This window comes from Zalophus californianus, chromosome 6, assembly GCF_009762305.2.
Source record: "Zalophus californianus isolate mZalCal1 chromosome 6, mZalCal1.pri.v2, whole genome shotgun sequence".
Classification (NCBI taxonomy): Eukaryota; Metazoa; Chordata; class Mammalia; order Carnivora; family Otariidae; genus Zalophus; species Zalophus californianus.
Genome location: NC_045600.1, coordinates 26534796 through 26556350, shown reverse-complemented (window position 1 = coordinate 26556350; position 21555 = coordinate 26534796). Strand labels below are relative to the sequence as shown.

General features: G+C 41.7%; 1 protein-coding gene across 1 annotated transcript in view; it reads right to left on the bottom strand.

The window, feature by feature from the left end:
• The window catches only part of TMED10 (transmembrane p24 trafficking protein 10), a 35138-nt gene extending 21522 nt beyond the window's left edge, over nucleotides 1–13616 (bottom strand). The window contains exon 1 of the mRNA XM_027570770.2: nucleotides 13232–13616. Within this exon, the coding sequence (XP_027426571.1) occupies nucleotides 13232–13456 (225 nt within the window). The 5' untranslated portion in view covers nucleotides 13457–13616. The remainder of the gene's footprint in view (nucleotides 1–13231) is intronic.
• Nucleotides 13617–21555: the final 7939 nt, after the last annotated feature.

The following is a 21555-nucleotide window of genomic DNA, read 5'->3' as shown; positions in this document are numbered from 1 at the left end:
ATTAGGCGGTTAAGCTCTGCCTTCAGCTCAGGTCATGATCCCAGGGTCCTGGGATTGAGTCTTTACATTGGGCTCCCTGCTCAGTGGGGAGTCTGCATCTTCCTCTCTCCCTCTACCCCTCTCTCCCCTGCTCGTGCTCTCTTTCACTCTCTCTCAAATAAATAAAATCTTAAAAAAAAAAAAAAGGCAGCTTAGCCCCAAACCAGGTAAATAAGGCAATCAGGATTAAAAGAATATAGAGTTCACCTGGAGGAAGAAACAAATAGGTACTATCAAGAACCTGAATTGAGCAAATGATATGCACACAATATATCTGACTCTAAGTTTTCTGGAAGCCAACATTAAAAGACTACAAAGAGAACCAAGTTGGTTATACATCATTTGTTTTCTGATGAAAGCTCACAAATTTACCTTCAGAGATAATTTTCCTGGAACTAGACATGAAGAACAATATATCAGGAAGGTCCTTTTACAAGGACTGTGACCAATATAGTAGACTCTCCAAATTCAACTATGGCCTTGCTAAAGATACAAAGGCAGCTTGAATGAGTGTTTTTAGCGCTCCTCTGTAACAATGTGCCTGACCTGATGCAGAGGTGGGACCTGAAGGATCCAGACAAAGGCTCCAGTGCCCTGATTCTCTGCCCTTTAGCACTATCATCTCTCTCCTAATCCCACCTCCCTTCTTACTGCTCACAGAATTCCCAGACTTACTAAAGTTCCAAGAAGACTGGGACTACTTTTGCCCACTTGCTGAAATCGCAAGTGTGTTAAAAAAAAAAAAAAAGCCAGGAAGAGAGGTCTTAAAAATAATACTATCTACCCCGGTCTCAGTTTTTAATACCATTCTCCAATAAAAGGAACCAGGGATTCTTGGAGAAATGGTTGGTCCTAGGATTGAGGCAGAAAGTTATACAAGATGAGCCTGCAACACTTTGTAGTGCCAGAAATTAAGGATGTGTTCAGAAACAAAACAAAAAACAAGAATGAGGGTATGTCAAAAGGACATAGAAGCCAAATGAAGGCGCTCCCAACAGCCAAAGCTGAAACAATTTGAGCAACAAAATAGTATTTGATTGTAATCCAAGAGTATAAGTATAAAATAAATATCCACAAATCCATAGTGATATGAAGGGTTAAACAAAGGAGAAGAAACAAGTCTCCCATGCAGAAAACTCAAATAATTTATGTAGAAAACATCACCCTCAAGAAAACTGGGACTAAGCAAACCTCCTCACTCAACTGTGGGCTGCACATAGTAATTTCCTTCCAAAGAGTACAGTATGGGAAGGGGGACAAAAGTAACTTTTCAGTGGAAAAACCTAACCAACACTACCTCAGCCAGATGATCAAGGTCAATAACAACAATGATAAATCATGTTGATAGCATGCTCCCCCTTAATATGATGTAATGAAAATGGCACTTTACCTCTGTGGGCTTCCTTCCCAAAACCCATAATCCCAATTATATCATGAAGTAAACATCAGACAAATCCCAGTAGAAAGGTATCCTACAAAATACTTGACCAATATTCCTCTAAACTCACAAGGTTGTCAAAAACAAGAAAATCTGAGAAACTGTCATAATCTAAAGAGACATGACTAAATGTAATATATCTTGGATGGGATCCTGGAACAGAAAAAAGGCCATTAAGTGAAAACTAAGGAAATCTGGATAAATATGGACTTTAGGCAATTATAACGTAACAATACTGGCTCATTCACTGTGACAAATATATCATACTAATGTAAAATGTTAACAGTAGGGGAAATTGGCTGTGGGGAATATGGGAGCTGTACTATCTTCATTTTTTCTGCAAATCTAAAACTGTTCTGAAATTAAAAGTTTGTTTAAAAAAATAGTATTCAAAAAGATGAAATCAAATGCATATATACACACACCTCTCCAGATTCTCAAGAAATTTACGGTCTACTCAGAGCCAAGCAAGCATCAAGCATCCTTTTTTTTTTTTTTTAATTATAGTGTCTTTCTTTAAGATTCTTACTGATTGATTGAGAGCACATGCAAGCGGGAGGGGGAAAGGGAGAGGGAGAGAGAGAATCTCAAGCAGACTCCATGCTGAGCAAAGCCCGATGTGGGGCTCAATCTCACAACCCAGAGATCATGACCTGAGTGGAAATCAAGAGTTGGATGCTTAGCAGACTGAGCTACCCAGGCACCCTGCATCAAGCATTTTCACAAACTTTTTTGAGGTATATACAAATAGTTACTTTGGACAAAGTTTATACTTATTCCTGTAAAATAACATGATGCATGGGGAAGGTGGCAAGTCTGTCTTTGTACTGGCACAGGTCACACACTGCTTTCACTTGCTCAATCAGCTCCATACCCCACCAGTCAACGAAAATCTTAAAAAACAACAAACAAACAAACAAAACCACTTCTTTTCCAGGAGGCCTACCATAGCAGAAGTCAATTAGCTTTCAGCTCTGGTGTAGCTGGTGAAAATCTGAAGATGTAATTTCTTTCAAATAGGCTCCTTCTTGCACTTTGTCTTCCTCAGGTTTACAATCAGTCTGTAGTATAACATTTGAGTATATAATGTGTACATATTATTTTAAGGACAACTATCAACGTTTGCAGCTCTTGAATGACTAACTCAGGAATTTAGAAACATCAGGTCCCTTGTAGAAGCTCTGTACACTGATAAAAATGAACTGAAACAGAAACACCTATTCTCTTCTCCCTTTGAGAGACTGCACAGTATGAGACTGAATGTTCTAGAGTCAGACCCAGGTTTGTGTTCAAATCACAATAGTGTCACTTACTAGCTGTAAAGTCTGGGGTATATTCCTTAACCTCTCTGTTCCTCATATGTAAAATAAGGACAATAGCACCCACTTTATGAGGTTATTGTGAGGATTAAAGTTAATACAAGTAAAGTGCCTAGAACAGTGTCTGGCACATGGCAAGCACTCATTAAGTGTTACTAGTATCATCATTGTTGTTAGCATTATTATGGTAACTATTTGTTAGTAACAATTCAGAACTCCATAAACATTTAGGTCACTAACCATACTTCCAACCTAATAGTTCTAATGGATGGCAAACTACATAAAATACACAATGACTAAACCCAGGGATAATTAGAACCAAATGGTTACTGCACAGAAACAGAAAAAGACAAAAAGTATATACACAATGGAATATTATGCAGCCATCAAAAGGAATGAGATCTTGCCATTTGCAACAACGTGGATGGAACTGGAGGGTGTTATGCTGAGCGAAATAAGTCAATCAGAGAAAGACATGTATCCTATGACCTCACTGATATGAGGAATTCTTAATCTCAGGAAACAAACTGAGGGTTGCTGGAGTGGTGGGGGGTGGGAGGGATGGGGTGGCTGGGTGATAGACATTGGGGAGGGTATGCGCTATGGTGAGCGCTGTGAATTGTGCAAGACTGTTGAATTACAGATCTGTACTTCTGAAACAAATAATGCAACATATGTTAAGAAAAAAGAAAAAGAAGATAGCAGGAGGGGAAGAATAAAGGGGAGTAAGTCGGAAGGGGAGACGAACCATGAGAGACTATGGACTCTGAAAAACAAACTGAAGGTTCTAGAGGGGAGGAGGGTGGGGGGATGGGTTAGCCTGGGGATGGGTATTAAAGAGGGCACATTCTGCGTGGAGCACTGGGTGTTAAGCACAAACAATGAATCATGGAACACTACATCAAAAAAACTAATGATGTAACGTATGGTGATTAACACAACAATAAAAAATTTTTAAAAAAGAAAGACAAAAAGGTAAACTTTCAAGGAAGCAGCAGCAAGATTTAGAAACTGAAGGGATATAAAATGTCTAACCAAGCAGGTGTTCAATGATACCTTTTAGCTGCTAACCCGGGATATTAAGAAATACAAGAGGATCCCAGCATTTCCTGCATGTGTTTTTTAACCCGATAAGTAATAAACTACATGCAGGACCCAACAATGGCAAGGAGGGAAGAGAGTATTGCATGTGCATGATTAGCGGTTGTAGGCCTATACCCTTCTTTTGGTAAAAGTTCATGAGTGAATCTTGAGCCATGGGGTCTATTACCCTAAGACATAAAAAATGAGAAATAACACCAAATCACTGAAGATGCTGTAGTTTTAGACTAGAAAAATAGTACAGTAGTCTTCCCATATCCTTGGTTTCACTTTCTGTGGTTCCAGTTACCTGTAGTCCACTGCAGTATGGAAGATGATCCTCCTTCAGATATATGTTCAGAAGATCAGTACTAGCCTAATGCTACTTCACAATGTCTACGTCATTCACCTCATTTCATCTCATCACACAGACATTTCATCATCTCACATCATCACAAGAAGAAAGGTAAGCTACCACAAGTCACCACCGTTTTCAAACTTGAAGAACACGGGTAACTGATGGCCTAGAAGCTATGTATAATGGGCATAACATTAATTTACCCTGATCTTTCAAACAAAAGTACCAACCAAGTCTACCAACTGCATTCCTGAAATCAGGGGATCACACCTACATTATACCCAGAACAAAGTCAAACTTAGAAAGGCTATAAGCAGCATTTAGCAACTCTAAATTCTTTCAAATTTCCAACACAATTCAACAATGACGTAGCACAGCACAGAAGTATTGCTTGAGGAGGCTTGTCAAAGTGTTGAAACTTGGGGCACCTGGGTGGCTCAGCAGGTTAAGCATCTGACTCTTGGTTTCGGCTCAGGTCGTGATTTCAGGGTCCTGAGATTGAGCTACATCAGGCTCCGCACTCAGCAGGGAGTCTGCTTGAGATTCTCTCCCTCTCCCTCCCCTAAAATAAATGAATAAACAAAATCTCTCTAAGATTTTAAAATTTATTTATTTGTCAGAGAGCACACACACGAGAGCACAGGCAGGCGGAGTGGCAGACAGAGGGAGAAGCAGGTTCCCCGTTGAGCAAGGAACCCAATGCAGGACTCGATCCCAGGACCCCAGGATCATGACCTGGGCCGAAGGCAGATACTTAACCAACTGAGCCACCCAGGTGTCCCAAATAAAATCTTAAAAAAAAGGGGGGGGCGCCTAGGTGGCTCAGTCTGTTAAGCGTTTGCCTTCGGCTCAGGTCATTGTCCCGTGGTCCTGGGATCAAGCCCCACATCGGACTCCCTGCTCAGCGGGAAGCCTGCTTCTCCCTCTCCCTCTGCCCGCTGCTCTGCACGCTGCTCTGCCTGCTTGTGCTCTCTCTCTGTGTGTCAAATAAATAAATAAAATCTTAAAAAAAAAGAAGAAGAAGAAGAAGAAGTAGTGTTGAAAACTAGAAATGGAAAATTTCCAGGCACTGGGTATGGTAACGGATAGATGCTCTCCTCCTGCTTCTATCAACATTTGTTACATTAACTCAACACAGGCAAAACGTCATGCTTGACTGGGTGGGGGGAGGGGGAGGAGTTGGGAGGAAGAAAGAGAGGGAGGAAGGGAATAAGAAGGAAAAGTCCAGTTGCTGCCCTAACAATACTACTGCGGGGGTGAAGCCAGATCAAATGTTTTTTTTCATACTGTTCCAAAGTTATTTACGGTAAAAACCTCCAGCGTGACCCTTTTAGGCACAAACAAAGCCTTGTTCTTTCTTAACAACTAGTCCCTTGATTTCCCACACGTTACGTTGAACAATGAGGTTGGGGGCACAGGATAAAGCAGATGACATCAACCTCCCTCAAGTCGGAGGCTTGTTTAGGAGCCCAAATTCTGGTCTGTGGCCAGCTAGCTGATTTCACAGAGGGCTCTACTGTCCAGACTGCCAGGCTGAGTATGCATATGGGGGCAATGGCTCAGATCAACCACCAGTCAGCAATTCACACAAGAAACAGCAGAGAAGTCACTGTACTCTGCTAGATTACCTTCATAAATCTGCTTCATTTTTCTAGAAACTAGGCTCAGTCTTCAGAAGTCATCATAAAGACATGGAATAGCCATTTCAATTTCTAAGCAGCCCTCTTCTCTACATCAGTTCAAAACAGAAGGCTGCAGACAACTGTTCACCCAATAAGAGATTTAAATGAAGTAACATAGTGTTTAACTTTTACAAAGAAGGAAACACAAGGTCGGAAATCTTCTATATGATACAAAAAGAAATTAGCTTTTAATACTATCAAATGTTAATGTATCAATTAGCCTTCTGTACTAAACCACCTACTGATTGAACTGTTTCTAACCCACTGGACAATATTCACATCAAATGTCAATTTGAAAGAGACAGATTTTTCCCAACAGAAAAAGATCAGCCCTCACTACAGATGCCAGTAATAAACTGAAGTAACTGTTCTAAATAAAAGAATCTAAAAACTATAGCATATATATGCGCATGTGTATACACACATGCACACACACAATCCTTCCAGAGCTTTCAGTGGGCAAAAAAAAAAGTTAAAAGCCAATGGTTTCCCAGCTGCCAAGATGCTCCTTGATAATTTTTAGGCTTAAATTGTGATAGGCCTATGACTCAAGGCTGAACTCTTCAAATGATCTCTTTGGCTTTCTATAAGCTTGTTGGGAGAGAGTGGCACCACAACTGGATATAATACCCAAGGAAAAATAACTGCACTTAGCAAAATGAAATGTTAATTAGCATTAGCACTCTTGAAAAATGACAATGAAAAAAAGTTAGACTGATTATATTATTTGGAAGAGGCTATAAAAAAGCATAAATCATTTCAGTTATCACCATTAAGCTTTTCTTTCCTTTTGGGTGATGATTAGGACAACTGCTCACAACTGCTTTTCTCTCTCTGTAATCTATTTCTAAAGTATAAATCGCGCTTAGGCAACAACTCATCCCCTAAAACTAATTCATCCTCCAATTTCCACTATTAACAAGCATTCTAACTAATAAATGGTACTGCAGCTTATTAAACTATTATATCATCTAGTCTTAATGCAAATGTGGTTTTCAATTCAAAAATCAACAGAGTTGAGATTCTGAGCCCCTACAAGAGGCTTTTTATGGACCTGAAGCAATGACGAAAATGTATACATTCACTATAAATGATGAATCAATATTTCTGTTTCAATTTCGTGTAGCAAAGTCTTTAAATCTGATACTACTTGCCTAAGTTAGCCTCACTTTGTGAAAAGAACAGGGATTGGTGATATGGGATAAATTCATTGGAAATCCCAACACAAAACACATAATATAGGCCTGAAGCAGAAATCTTAGCAGTAGAGTCCCGCCCATCATTTCAATCCATTTCTCTGTTCAGAAATGCCTTCCCTGACCACTCAAATACTCTTTACCCTTCAGTCACTCCCTACCCACTACTGTTTGATTTTTCTTTATAGTACTTATCACTACCTGCAATTGTATGTATTTTTTGAACTTGTCTTTGTTCGTAGAGCTCAAGGACCTTGTCTGCTGTCCATCCCCATTTCCCCAGCTAGGTCTGGCATACACTAAATATTAAAATAGTTATTGCATGAATAGGAGAATCACAAACAAAATCCTCAGAATTCTTCTCATATTATACTTTATCAGGTCACCACACTGACAAAACAGGGGAGTCAGATTAGCAATTCAATTTTCATTCAGTAGAGAGGAAACAAAAGAGTACTCATATATATGACCCATTCCCTGAATAATGAAGAACCACCTTAATTAGTCCTTCCAACAATTCTATGAGATCTATCAGCCCCATCTTACAGATCAGAGACCCAAGGAGAAGAGTTAAATAATTCCCTCAAGACCATATACCCTTTAAGTGGTGAAGCTGTTGAGACTTGAACTCAAATCTGTCTGACTCCAGATCCAGGTTCTTTCCACTATACTTCCATTTAATAAGGACTTCTATTTAATACAACTAATATATTTAATTCAGCTGTACAATAAGTACATAGTACTTAAACTTAAGACACAAAGATGAATGAGACACTAGACTTCACAAAATAAGCACCATACTACATCAAAAGTGCCATGTCAAGCAGGTTATAATGGAAACACATAGGAGGGGTGTACAGGCAAACACCAGTCTCGATTAAGAGAACACTGTATTCAAGGAACTGCATGGGGTTCAGTATGGTGAGAGTCAAGAGTGGGAGAAAAGAAGTGAAGAGGGAGAAAGAGGAGAAAAAAATTACAGATAAGGCTAGGACACTGACAATTCATTTGTTCATTAACTCTTTATGTTGAAGTCCTACTATGCACTATGTGCCAGGCATTGTATTAGACAGGCATTTCAATGATGAGACGTAGTCTCTGCTCAACTACATTCACAAAAATCCTTATGAAAGAGACTGCCTCATTCAGAGCAACAACAAAACATCAAGTCCAGTTGGCTAGGTTTTGCACTTCAGAAAGCCTCCAGCCCCCCTCTTAAACTCAACCCAAATGCTGCTTGAACCAAGGGTGGACAAATGACCAAAGAGAAGACATCAACAGACTGTAAGAAACCTAGACTGTGGCCTGGCATATAAAAAGAGTTAAACCAATCAGATTCTCTCACTCAAGAGATGTACTTCAGAAGCAGAAATGATGCACAAAGAGAATCCTTGAGCAGAGTTTGGGACATGAGTGGTCAAAAGGTAAGAGAAAGTGAAGAGATGCTATGAAAAAGGTTGCAAACTATGATAAGGGAGTGGATCAAGCCCACAAAAGTGTTCTGTGGCCTGCACAGAATATCAAAAATTTTTTAAATGACACCCAGCTTGCGGTCTCTAAAATACTATTCCTCACAAAATGGACCAGAACTCCATGAAGGAATAACTGCTTCCAGGTCAGGGGTTGGACAAACAAAAGATGAGCCTAGGATACCCTGTTCTACAAAACAGGGAAGCTATCAAACCCTAATGGGGTTGTTGTCAAAAGGATACAGGAGTCAAAGGGACACCTGAGTATAAAGAAAGAACGCAACTGATAAAAACAATGACAGTAACAAAAAAAGATTTCAGTGTAATACTTAAAATAAAACAAAATAAAAACCTGGGGCACCTAGATCAGTTGAGTATCCGACTCTTGATTTCAGCTCAGGTCATGATCTCAGGGTCTTGAGATCAAGCCACGTGTTGGGCTCTGTGCTTAGCAGGGAGTCTGCTTCTCTCCCTCTCCCTCTGTCCTTGCCCCTGCTCGCTCTCTAACATAAAGAAATAAATCTTAAAAAAAAAAAAAAAAATTCTTCAGACTACATCGGAAATGACAAGGGCAACAATCTCTCACTCTGAAAACTGTCAATAAGAAGGAATGAATTCTGTGTTTATCCTATAAATTTTAGGGTAACCAAATGGTCTTAAAAATTGATGAATTCTTGGGGCGCCTGGGCAGCTCAGCAGGTTGAGCATCTGACTCTTGATTTCGGCTCAGGTCATGATCTCGGGTCCTGGGATCATGACCTGTGCTGCTCCATGCCCCGCAAGGAGTCTCCTTGCGATTCTCTCTCTCTTTCCCTGCTGGTCATGCACGCGTGCTTGCTCTCGCTCTCTAAAAATAAATAAATAAATCTTTTAAAAAAATTTATGAATTCTTTAAGAATAATTCCAGCTAACAGGCGCCTGGATGGCTCAGTCAGTTAAGTATTTGCCTTCAGCTCAGGTCATGATCTCCAGGTCCCGGGATTGAGCCCCAAGTCAGGCTTCCTGCTCAGCAGGCAGTCTGCTCCCTCTCTCCACTGCTCATGTGCACGCTCTCTCTCTCAAATAAATAAAATCTTTAAAAAGAAAAAAAAGAATTCCAACTAATAAATATGGAAGGAATAACAAAATTAGAAAATCATCATTACACAACCTTAATGAAACAATAAATTCACACAGCAGTTATCAATGGACTGATATGTAAAAGACTGATGAGAAGCTTTAAAATGGAGGCTTTGGGCTGTTACCACCTTGGTAGGTAGAATAACGCCCACCTCTCCAAAGATGTCCACATCCTAAACTTTAGAACAGTTATGTTACATGGCAAAAGGGGTTTTGCAAGCGTGATTAGAGACTGAGATAAGGAGATTATCAGAAGGGTCCTTATAAAGGAAAGAGAGAAGCAGAGGAGAGAGGGAGGGGTCGGGAGAGAGGGAGAGAAAGAAAGATTTAGAGATACTAATTACTGGCTTTGAGGATGCAGGAAGGGGTCACCAACGAAAGAATGCAGGTGGTCTAGACACTGGAAAAGGCAAGGAAACAGATTCTCCCCTATAGTCTTCAGAAACAACACTGCCTTGTTGACACCTTGATTTTAGATAAACGCGCCCTGTTTTAAGTTACTGAGTTTGTCATAATTTGTTCAGGCAGCAGGACACTTAACATACACATGAACCCACTGATCGATCTTAGCACTAAGAGGCACGAAAAGTACCGTGTGTTCTGCCATGATGCCAAATGAAGTACTATCACCCAAAAGATAAACCTGAATCTGATTACATCTTTACAGCTGATTTCTTTTACAAGAAATATGGGGGAACTGTTTAAACGATACCTCAAGGAAGTAAACAGACAAATCCACAATGTAGGACATTCTTTACAGACAACTGACTCCCAACAATACAAGTACAAGTATTAAAAAAAAAAGGAAGGTGAGTGAATTGCTCTAAATTAAAGAGACTTGAGAGAGATACAACAAATTAATTTAAAAATATATTTCTGAGACAAGTGGAGAAATGTGAATATGAATTGAGTATACAATTAGCATTACTGTTAGTTTTGCAAGGTGTGATTATAGCCACATAACATTGTGATTATGTTCATATTTTTAAAGAGATTCATGCTGACGTACACAAGATTGAAATACCATGATATCTGGGATTTACTTTAAAACAATTCAGCATAAAATGTGAAGGGAGAGGCAGTTTGAATGAAAAAAGTGTGGCCACATCCTGATAATTACTAAATTTGGATACTACATTTACAGTAGCTGACCGTACTCTTCTCTACAAAACTGCAAACAAACCAGGGCACCTGGCTGGCTCAGTCAGTAGTAGAGCATGCGACTCTTGATCTCAGGGTCCAGAGTTGAAGCCCCCACATTGGCAATGGACCCTACTTAAAAAAAAAAAAAGGAAAAAAACCCACAAAAACAAATCTGTGAACAAACCAATGTCAAAGCCAACCTGAACTAGTAATATTTAAAGTTTTTATTTATTTATTTATTCGACAGAGAGAGACACAGCGAGAGAGGGAACACAAGCAGGGGGAGGGGGAGAGGGAGAAGCAGGCTTCCTGCGGAGCAGGGAGCCCGATGCGATGCGGGGCTCCATCCCAGACCTGAGCTGAAAGCAGACGCTTAACGACTGAGCAACCCAGGCACCCTGAATTAGTAATATTTAAAAATCAGGAGCTTTCACATCAAAATCTGCATTTCTGACTTCATATGAAAAATTAAATGTGGCAACAGGGTCTACATCAACAGATTAGTACTGGCTACGCCAAATTAACAGTTCCTACCACTCCCGGTTATCCCCCATTTATTGTCACTGCTGCTGTTTTTAAAACATACCTGGCCCAATTCACTCATTTAGATTGCCTAGTGGGTGTTTGGGTTTAGGACCCCAGGGGTAGTTCAATTAAGCTGGCTAGAAGCAAGAGAAGAGAGCAGACATGGGGAGGGCGACTGAGTGATCTCAAAATGCTAGCGTGTAGATGTACAGACTCCTGCTATTGAGGTCTCTCCAGCAACTTTGGAGACAGATGTAATTCCCATGAGGCCATAAAGGTACACTATGCTTCCTGTGTAAGTGCTCACTAGAAGCAAGACCGTATGCATGATATTCTGGAAAATACGAACATGAAAATAATTCCTGCCCTCGGGATACTAACAGTCTAATAAGATAAGGTATAAAGAAAAATCTACAATATAAGATGAAAATAAGTGAGTTTAGGGTATTGTTCAGGGTGGCTCATATAAAATGCAAAGTGGAGAGTGACGATGTATATAAAACTTCAGAAACTGATCATAAAGAGTACTACAGAGCACGTTGGGAAATTCAAACTTTATCAGATTAGCAACAGTGAGTCACTGAAGGATTTCAAATTGGAAATACAAATCAGAAGGGCAACACTGGAGATGAGAGTAAAGTCTCCCTCATTGCTCAAATTCTCTTATTCTATGCACTATATCCTTTGAGGAGCCAGCAGCATGACCCCCAAAACACTGTCTATCTAAACCTCTAAAATTATACAATCACAGCTTTCTTGGTCAGACAGAAGTCTGGTGCCTGAAGAGAATAATAAAAAGTTTATATCTCCCAAATAAAGTATAAATAAATTGCATTTATTACCACTACTGGGTTCCAATACCTTAAACATAAATTATAGTCTTATTACACCCTAAGCTCTATTAAAATATTTCTTCCTATTTAGTCTAAAACGCATTTTGTTAAAAAAAAAAAAACGCTTATTGCGAATAAATAAAGCACAATCAAATCTTGACTAAGATCATGTTACATTTACATTTCAAAGATCGGGCTGGTCAACCTAATGGCGAAATAGGACCAAACTGGCATTATAATAGTAGTTGTCACTATCCAAGAGTATCGCTGAAATTTACATAAAAATTGGCCAAATCCAGACTCTGGGGTACCATAAAAGAGTATTACAGCCTGAGACCATTTTGCGATCGACTTTAATCAATCACAGGAATTACAAATAAAAAGCAAGGAGAGCATAAGATTGCAGTACTTTTCTTTCACCTTAACTCCCAAACTAAAAATTCCGGCTCTGACATCAATTTGTTCTACACCTCTTTGAGCCTCAGTTTGCTCACGTGCAATATGAGGCCAAGAGTACCTACTTCATATAGTAGAGTACGAACTAAATGGTATCGCATATAAAGTGGCACAGGACCTGACGCACAGCTAATGCTCAATAAAAACAGGTTTTATTATTCACAGTAAGCTTCAGTGCCTCCATGATTTTCCTGCAGGTACCAGTCTGAAAGTACCCACAAATACTCAACACCCAGAGACTTCTTTGGAGAAACAAGTCACAGTTCAAGATACCTAAGACCGCAACTGGTATAAGACCCCGACCACGACCCAAAGTTGAGGCGGCCCCAGCTCAGCTGTCACCACAGCCGCCAAGGCTTCGCGGTCCTTCTAAGGGTTCCCTGGCATTGGTGCCCGGCCCCGCCCCGCGAACGCCAACGAGCGGGGTGAGGGGGCGGTCTCGACAGCGCAACCCTTTGTGCTTCGGGGAGACCCGCTGCCCTCGAGGCCTCCGCCCGCCGGCTCCCCTCCCCATCCTCAGCCTCCCCTCGTCGACGCCTACGGTCTTCCCTCCCCGCGCCGCCCACTGCCGCACCTTGAGGTGGGTTCGCAGGCCGCCAGCGCCCCCAGACTGGTCGGTGATCTCGTACGCGCCCGTCACCAGCAGGTCCTTGTGGATCTCCTCGCGGAGGCACTTGCGGGAATTAACGGGCAGATGGAAGGAGATGGCGAGCACCGAGCTGGGGCCGAGCAGGAGTAAGAGCAGCAGTGCTAACGGGCAAGGGCCACGCTGAGCTGGTGGGCCAGACAAACCAGACATGGTGCCGGAGACTGCTCACCCGCTCGGGCCTCTACCGCGCCGGAACCGGGAAGGCCCACGTGATTCACCTCTAACCTAATGCCGTGGGCGCCATTTTGAAGACTGGCAAATAGACGCGGACTATATTATAAGTCTTTTGAAAGGGATGAAAGGATACGACACCACGTAGTATCCACAAGTTAAGGTGGTTAAATAAGATTTTCTAGAAGGTAACCGCAAAGGTTTTATTTTTGTTGAGCTTAATGACTGCTCAGTAAGCCGTAACAAGTATGGGCAGCCCTGGAAGTAATTCTCCTTTAGCTTCCGGAAGTAGTACCCACGAGTTGTTTTTTTTTTTAAGGTCGGTGATACCATAGCAACCAAGCCCCAATAGGAAACAGCCACAGGGCCCTTCGTAGGGCCCACCCACCAGCCGCCAAGGCGCTCCGGGCGGAGGCAGATGTGCAGTCCCAGCACCTTGCAGCCTCAGTGACAACTGAGACTTTGAGCATTTAAGAAGAAAACTTTGAGAGGCTGAGCGGAAAGACTCCAATTTGGCTATTAGGCGAGCGGGGCCAGTATCTCAGATTAGGTATACGGGTTACCTGGTGAATGTGAGTTGGGCGGCATCCGGTTCATGCAGTTGAGCCGTGTATTTGGGCTAAAGTGACGGCTTTCTGAATGTGCATCTTATTTAGTAAACCTTAGGTGGCTACTGTGTTAGGTAACATTAAAACAGAATTTGGGTTTTGTATTTTTTTTTAAGATTTTACTTTTAAATAATCTCTATGTCCAACGTAGGGCTCGAACCCACAACTCTTAAGATCCAAGTGTTGCTTGCCCCACCCACTGAGCCAGGCGGCGCCTCTGTATTTTGTATTTAAATTGAGTAAAACAGTGTTTTATTTCAGTCTAAGAGATGGAGCTGATGCGGTTTACCAGATTAAGCGCTGTCAAGTTATTTGTGTGTTTTAAATGCATTGTTTATGCATTTGACCTTAGGGATCAAATAGGCTAGTCTGTAGTCAGTAAATTTACACTATAATCACTCATGTGTTTCTTTAACAAATATTTATTGAGTACCTACTATGTGCCGGACACTATACTATGCATAAATACTAACATGTATTGATTTAACATCACTATTGCTATCAAATATTCAGGGCTGAAGAAAATATGAAGATGAAAAAGGAATACACAACAACCTATGTTTAGAATCATCTATTTTGATTAGTGTCCATTGAGCATCTACAGAAATACGCAGAAGATGAACTATCTGCTTTTAGCAATTTAAATGATTGTTCAGTATTTAATAACTCCTTTCAGTCCGTCTAGTTCTTTTCCTGGAACTGAAGTCCCACAAGCAAAACAAGAACAAACATAAAGGAGCTGTAAAGCATTTTAAAATTTGACAAATGTCATGTAATAATTATTTTATGAGGTGTCCATTTAGGATCATTTAGTTTGATTATTTTATCCCTGATCTAAGATAAGATTGCTGGGCTACTCAGTACATCATGATAATTTGCATTGGCCTTTTCCCTGTCAGTGCAGGGGATCAGTACCAAGGAGTCCTCTACTTCATTGTTTACTCTCAGCTCTGAGACTCTGCTGACCATCAGCCAAAGATTTGCAACCCCTAAAATCCTGGGTATGTGTGTGTGTGTTTTAATTTCTATCTTACATTTATATAATAGCTTATATGTTTTTAAATATCTTCACATAATTATCTCGCTTGACATTCTCAAACACCATAGGCTAGGCACGTCTGTTCATTTTACAGATAAGGGAAACTAAACTGAGGTCCTCAGAGGCCAAAGAGCTTTCAGACCCAAATCCCATGGTTTAAAAGTGACAAAGTCAGTCTGAGGGCCCGAGCCTTCTTCAGGAAGGCGCTATTATTTATTATTTTACAAATGAAGAAACTGAGACTTAGAGAAATTTCTGCACTTTCCTAGGTCGCAGCCCACGTGTACTTTCTTGTCCTATATTCTCATATATCCTGCCTCCACCTATTTCCTGTTTCCCTTCCCTCCTTCGTATTTTTCTCCATAGCACTCACCACTGTTTCATACAGTATACGTTTTACTTATTTGTCGTGTTTATTAATCTGTGTCCCTAGCTAAGTTATCTGTTTTGTGAGAGACAGAGCTTTTTGTCTATTTTGCCCACTGCTTTATCTTCTGAATCTAAAACAGGGCCTGGTCTACAATAAATACTGACTCAGTAAATGCAAGATTGATTCCTTAGCTCCTAGCAAAAGGCCTAACAGCAAGTTCCTTCCATTATTCCTTAGCTGTTTTCATACAAATTTATTTAATCCATAACATATCTAAAGTATAGGTATGATTTCAGTTTTGCCAACAAAATGGGTAGCTTTTTTTTTTTAATTGAAAAATGTGTTATTGTTTTCATATAAGAACACAGAAAAAAAAAACCCAAAACCATTCTCCCCTCTATACTGTGCACCTAGAGGACTGAGTAGATACTCCTGGGGAGTCCAAGCTTTAAACTCTGTATCTGCATTAAAGAAGGTGCTATTTTACATTTGTTGTGGGGAAAAGAGAGCAAATGGAAAGTCACACAACCAGAAAAAAAAAAAATGTGTCTTTTAGCCTCACAGTCTCTGCCATCCCATCAGCCTGAAACTTCCCCAGCCAGACCCAGGTTCTCAAGATTCCCAAGACCCTGGAGGTAAACAGATGTCACCAGGACACACTCTTTACCCAGACTATCCCTTAGCCACAGGTGTCTCAACCTTTCGTTGATATGAGAGGGAGCAGGTTTAAAATACACCTGTCTCCACCCCCAGACAGTGAATCAGAAGCTCTTATTAAAAATCTGCATTTGTAATAAACTTGCTGGGCCATTCTGTGGTCAGAAGTCCTTGGAGGCACTTCTGCCTTCTGCCTTCTGCCTTCTCGATGCCTCCTTTAACCGGCCTTATCCTCCAGTGTGGCTTGAGGCTCCCCACTCCAATGCAGAAGCAGTCAAGAATTCCTAACTCTGTGTCCCTGCCCATTCGTGCATATAGTCCCACTAACAGTGTGTACTTAAACAGCTAAAACAAAATGGGTTCTATGAAGATACAAAAGACCCTTTTGGAGAGCAATTTGGCAATATTTGTCATGTGACACACTCTTTGACCCAGAGAGTGATTTCAAGGACTACTGTGGGTCCTCTAATTTCTACAGTCCTCCTGGACCTGTTCCTGGAACCTTTGTGCTGCACTTGGGGGTGATCTCATCCAGTTCCCTGACTTTAAATGCATCCATAGGCTGATAACTCCCAAATGTGGATTTCCAGCCCTGGCCTCTCCTCTAAACTCGAGTCTATATCAGGCTCCCTACTTGACATCTCCAAATTGGATGACTAATAGGCAACTCATACTTAACTCTTAATTTCCCCCTCTCCCCCCACTCCCAAATTGGCTTCTTCCCCATCTCAGTAAATGGCACCACCTTCTACTTCTTCAATGAGACCATCCTTGTTTCCTCTTTCTCTTAGCCCATCCCCACACAGAGCCAATTCATCAGCGTGTCCTACCCGTTCTGTGTCCTAAATATATGCCAATCAGTGTCTACTTCTCTCTAAGCCAAGATTTGGCAAACTACTGCCCAGCTAGACAGGCCAAGTCCAGCATGCAAACTCCTGTTCTTATATCACCCAAGAGATTATGTGGTTCACAAAAACCTAGAATGTTTACTAGGTGATCCTTTACAGAAAGAGTTTGCTTCTCTCACCTACGTGAGAAAACAGCCTCCCTACTATTGTCTCTGCTTTGCTTCCGTTCTTGCCCCCACTATGCTCCTTAATATACCTTTAATGATTTTTCCAAAAAATTGTGAATCAGATCAATTAGAATACAGTCCATATACCTTATCACAGCCCAAAAGGCCACTGTGGTTTGGCTCCTGCCTACCTTTCTAATCTCATTTTACCCAGTGATCACTCCCTCCCACCACCCAACCATTTACTCTCCTATCTGTGGCATCAGGGCCTTTACACTTACCGTCTACCTGGAGTGCTCTCTCCCGGATATTGTCCCATAGCCTCTAGACTCTGCAGGCTGCTCTGCATCATTCAGGTCCCAACTCCCAACTCCAAGGTCTCCTCCTAGAGAGCCCACCCTGCATAAGTAACACTGTCCCCAGGTTATTTTCTGTTCCACGATCTAGTTTTATTATCTATATAGCACATGTTGATATTTAAGAGTATCTTGAAGTTTCTTATTTATTATCACCAGCCCTACTAGCATTTTAGCTCTAAGAAAACAAGGTCTTTGTTTTGTGCCTGATATATCCCTAGGCCAGGTACAATACCCTGTAAATACTGGGTGCTCAACAAATATTTGGTGAATGGATGAAAGAATACAACATAAAATAAAGCATTTAGCACATCAACATAGAGCAGTTGCTCAATAAATGCCAGTTCCTCTATCTAGTATTTTTTTTAAGTTTTTTTTTTTTTAAGATTTTTTACTTACTTATTTGAGAGACAGAATGAGATAGAGAGAGAGCATGAGAGCGGAGAGGGTCAGAGGGAGAAGCAGACTCCCTGCCGAGCAGGGAGCCCGATGCAGGACTTGATCCCGAGACTCCAGGATCATGACCTGAGCCGAAGGCAGTCGCTTAACCAACTGAGCCACCCAGGCGCCCTCTATCTAGTATTTTAATTGCCATTTTTCATATGGAGATGCTGAGGTCCAAAACTGTGAAGTGACTTGCCTCAAGCCATACAGTGAGTCAGTGTTCGAGTTGAGAATAGAAACGAGAGCTTCTAACTGCACACCAATTTTCAGACATAGTTGTCATTACATTTGATAAAACGTGGTACTTTTTATTGAGTTCCCACACTACTGAGAAGTTTTAGATTCCTTTTTTCTATCCTCGCTTATATTCGTAATACAACTTTTGTGCTTAAGTGAATTTAAGTCTTCCAGAATATCCGTGAAGTTGTCAATAGTTGGTGTGAAACTGGTAGCATCTATTAGCATCTCCCCTCAATTCACTTACTTGGAATAAAAAAAAGATTTATCTTCCTCTCCAGATTCCCATGGTGCTAAATTTTTATCATCTTAGGTGGGAAACAAGAACCCTTCACCAACTCTCCATTAAAATTAATGTCTTTCAGGGCACCTGGGTGGCTCAGTCGTTAAGCGTCTGCCTTCGGCTCAGGTCATGGTCCCAGGGTCCTGGGATCAGGCCCCGCATCGGGCCCCCTGCTGGGCGGGAAGACTGCTTCTCCCTCTCCCACTTCCCCCTGCTTGTGTTCCCTCTCACTCTGTCTCTCTCTCTCTGTCAAATAAATAAATAAAATCTTAAAAAAAATAAAATTAATGTCTTTCATCAATGTTGTCCATAGAACATGTCAAGATAAACTATCAGGACTCTGCCTTACATGTTACAGCCTGTAAATCCTGATTACCAGGATTAACAGTCTAGTAATATATGTGAGCTGAGAGCACTCAGAAGTCTGGATTTAACAACAACAAAAAAACAATTATTAGGAAGAATTTTAGAGATGATGCAAGTTAAAGATATAAAATGTATCCCAAAAGAACAAGTTTCAGAAAGCTTAGGAGCCATCACATGAACCATCACCACTACCCACATGCCTTGAGAGCAAACCAAAGTTTTGGGAGTTGAAGATGGGAGGCATCTCTTCTGCCCCATAGGCACTGTTTGTTTATGGAGAACACCAGCCCTAGAGCCCAGTGCAGAGAGGTGAAGTCCTGGAGTCCTGGAAGGCAAAATTGAAAGGCAGGTATGAGGTGAAAAGAAATCTACTGGACCAATTGGAGTCGAAGAACCAAGGGACAGGAAAGAAGAGCTGTGAAGGTGGGACTCTAGGAGAGAAGGAAGTAAGGTCAGGGAGGTAAGCTGGGAACTGCAGGGGCCCCTTGTTTACCTTATGTCTATGGCCACATACGCTACAAAGAAAGTATTGAGAAAGAAGAAATGGGAAAATTACTCAGTGCTTTGTCAAGTAGCCCCAGAGTTGAGACCCTCCAAAGGAGGATTAACAGAGAGCCAAATGCATCTACCTCCAAATGTTATCTACACGCTGCATCTGGACACAGCCATGCCTGAAGCTTGTACATATGCAGATCCTCAGAAGGCTTCGGATTACTTCAAAAGTACTCTAAGACCTTAAAGCTGGGTGACCTGGAGCATAGGACTACACTGTTTTTGGCCTTCTCTCTTGATTCTGAGAATATTTTGGGTTTTCTCTCCAGTGTATTTTCTTTGATAGGCTACTAATCAGCCAACATCTGGTGTCCACCATCACCAGTTGTCTCTGAAATCCACCAAAACTCATTCTTCAACCAATGCTCCATCTTGTGAAAGACACGGACAGTACGGATGGGACAAGAGCACCAGCTGCAGGAACCTTGATAATGCCTGTATGACTTCCCTGTTATTAACTTGAATCTCCTTTGCACACTGGAATCACCCAAACAACTCTTTAAAAACTGCCAGTGCCTGGGGCACCTGGGTGGCTCAGTCGTTAAGCGTCTGCCTTCGGCTCGGGTCATGATCCCAGGGTCCTGGGATCGAGCCCCGCATCGGGCTCCCTGCTTGGCGGGGAGCCTGCTTCTCCCTCTCCCACTCCCCCTGCTTGTGTCCCCTCTCTTGCTGTGTCTCTCTCTGTCAAATAAATAAATAAAAAATCTTAAAAAAAAAAAAACAAAACTGCCAATGCCTAAGACTCACCTAGAACCCACCTCATACTGCTGAAAACAGAGTAGCTGAGTATAATTCCTAGGAATACCATATTTCAGTGGTTCCCTGACTTTGTTGCCCACTGAAATCATCTGGGGATGTTTTAAAAATGCTGATGCCAGACTCTCACCCTCAGACATTCTCATGTAAATGGTATGGGCTGTAGCCTGGGCACTGGGATTTTGAAAAACTTCCTTGGGACCCCATATGCATCCAGGGTTGAATACAAATGCTCCACCGTCACCCTTTCTAACCCAGTTCCTATTTTCAACACCTCACCTTTCAATGCCTTTTAAGTAGTGTGCTCTCAATAAATATTTCTTGGCTTGATTTCTCCTGCTGAAGCCCTCTGCCCTCTCTCCTAGAACACAACACAAAATTAGTCCTCTGGTAAGTAGAGTACCTGGAACAGGTACTCTTGGGGACAAGGTTCATTCCTCAGCTGGCCACGTTCTACAAGCTCAAGTGTTATAGAGAGGGAGGAATGAGGAGCAAGGGCTTCAGATGAGGAGGAAGCTCTCTGCAGGCACATGAGGGAGACTTTCTTCTCCCTTGCAGAAAATCCTTGTGGCACGTGGACAAGGAAGTATTAATAACCTTTCTAAAGAGGTACTTCTCCAAGATTTGGTGTTTCACAGACCACATCCAGTGCTCTCAGTTCTACAGATGGCCAACTTCTGCATTTCAGATAGCAGCTGCCAAAGATAGCTCAACTCGCATCCCTAAAGCAGAAGACCCAGCTATGGGGAAGGGAACCATCAGAATCTCTAAGCCAGAGGTCAAATGCCACCACCCACATGTTGGTCAGGGCCAAGAATACTGACCACCAAGCAAAATCCTTGCAGATAATAGAGTCTTTTGGAGTGAAATTAAAGTAACACCATTACAGCATTATAATAACCAGGGCTTCATGGCAAGCCCACATGGAGAGCCATGGACTGAACATCCCATAGGAGATGTATGTTCTAGACAGGGGTCCTGGCTCTGCCCTGCCACCACTTACTGGGTGACCTTGGGCTGGAAATTGTGCTTTCTAGGTGTGACTTCCTCCTCTGTAAAATGTGAAGCCAGAAGACTGAGCCTTTCTTTGACTTCTCACAAGCCTTCATCCAAGGAGAAATGGAGAAGTGGCAAGCTTGCAAAGGTGATGCCCCCAAGTCACTAACAGGTGTGCTCTACCATCCTCCTTTAGGGTCTGGTGTCCTGACTGGGGATCCAGCAAGCACAGCTGAGTTGTCTGCAGGCTGTGACCTCCACAGCTCAGTTTCTAATCACCAAGACCTCCCCAGGGTGAATGGTGTGAGTAGGAAGAAAGCGTGTGTTAGTTTCCGAGAGCTGCTGTAACAAATCACCAGGAACTGGATGGCTAACAACAGAAATGTATTGTGCCACAGT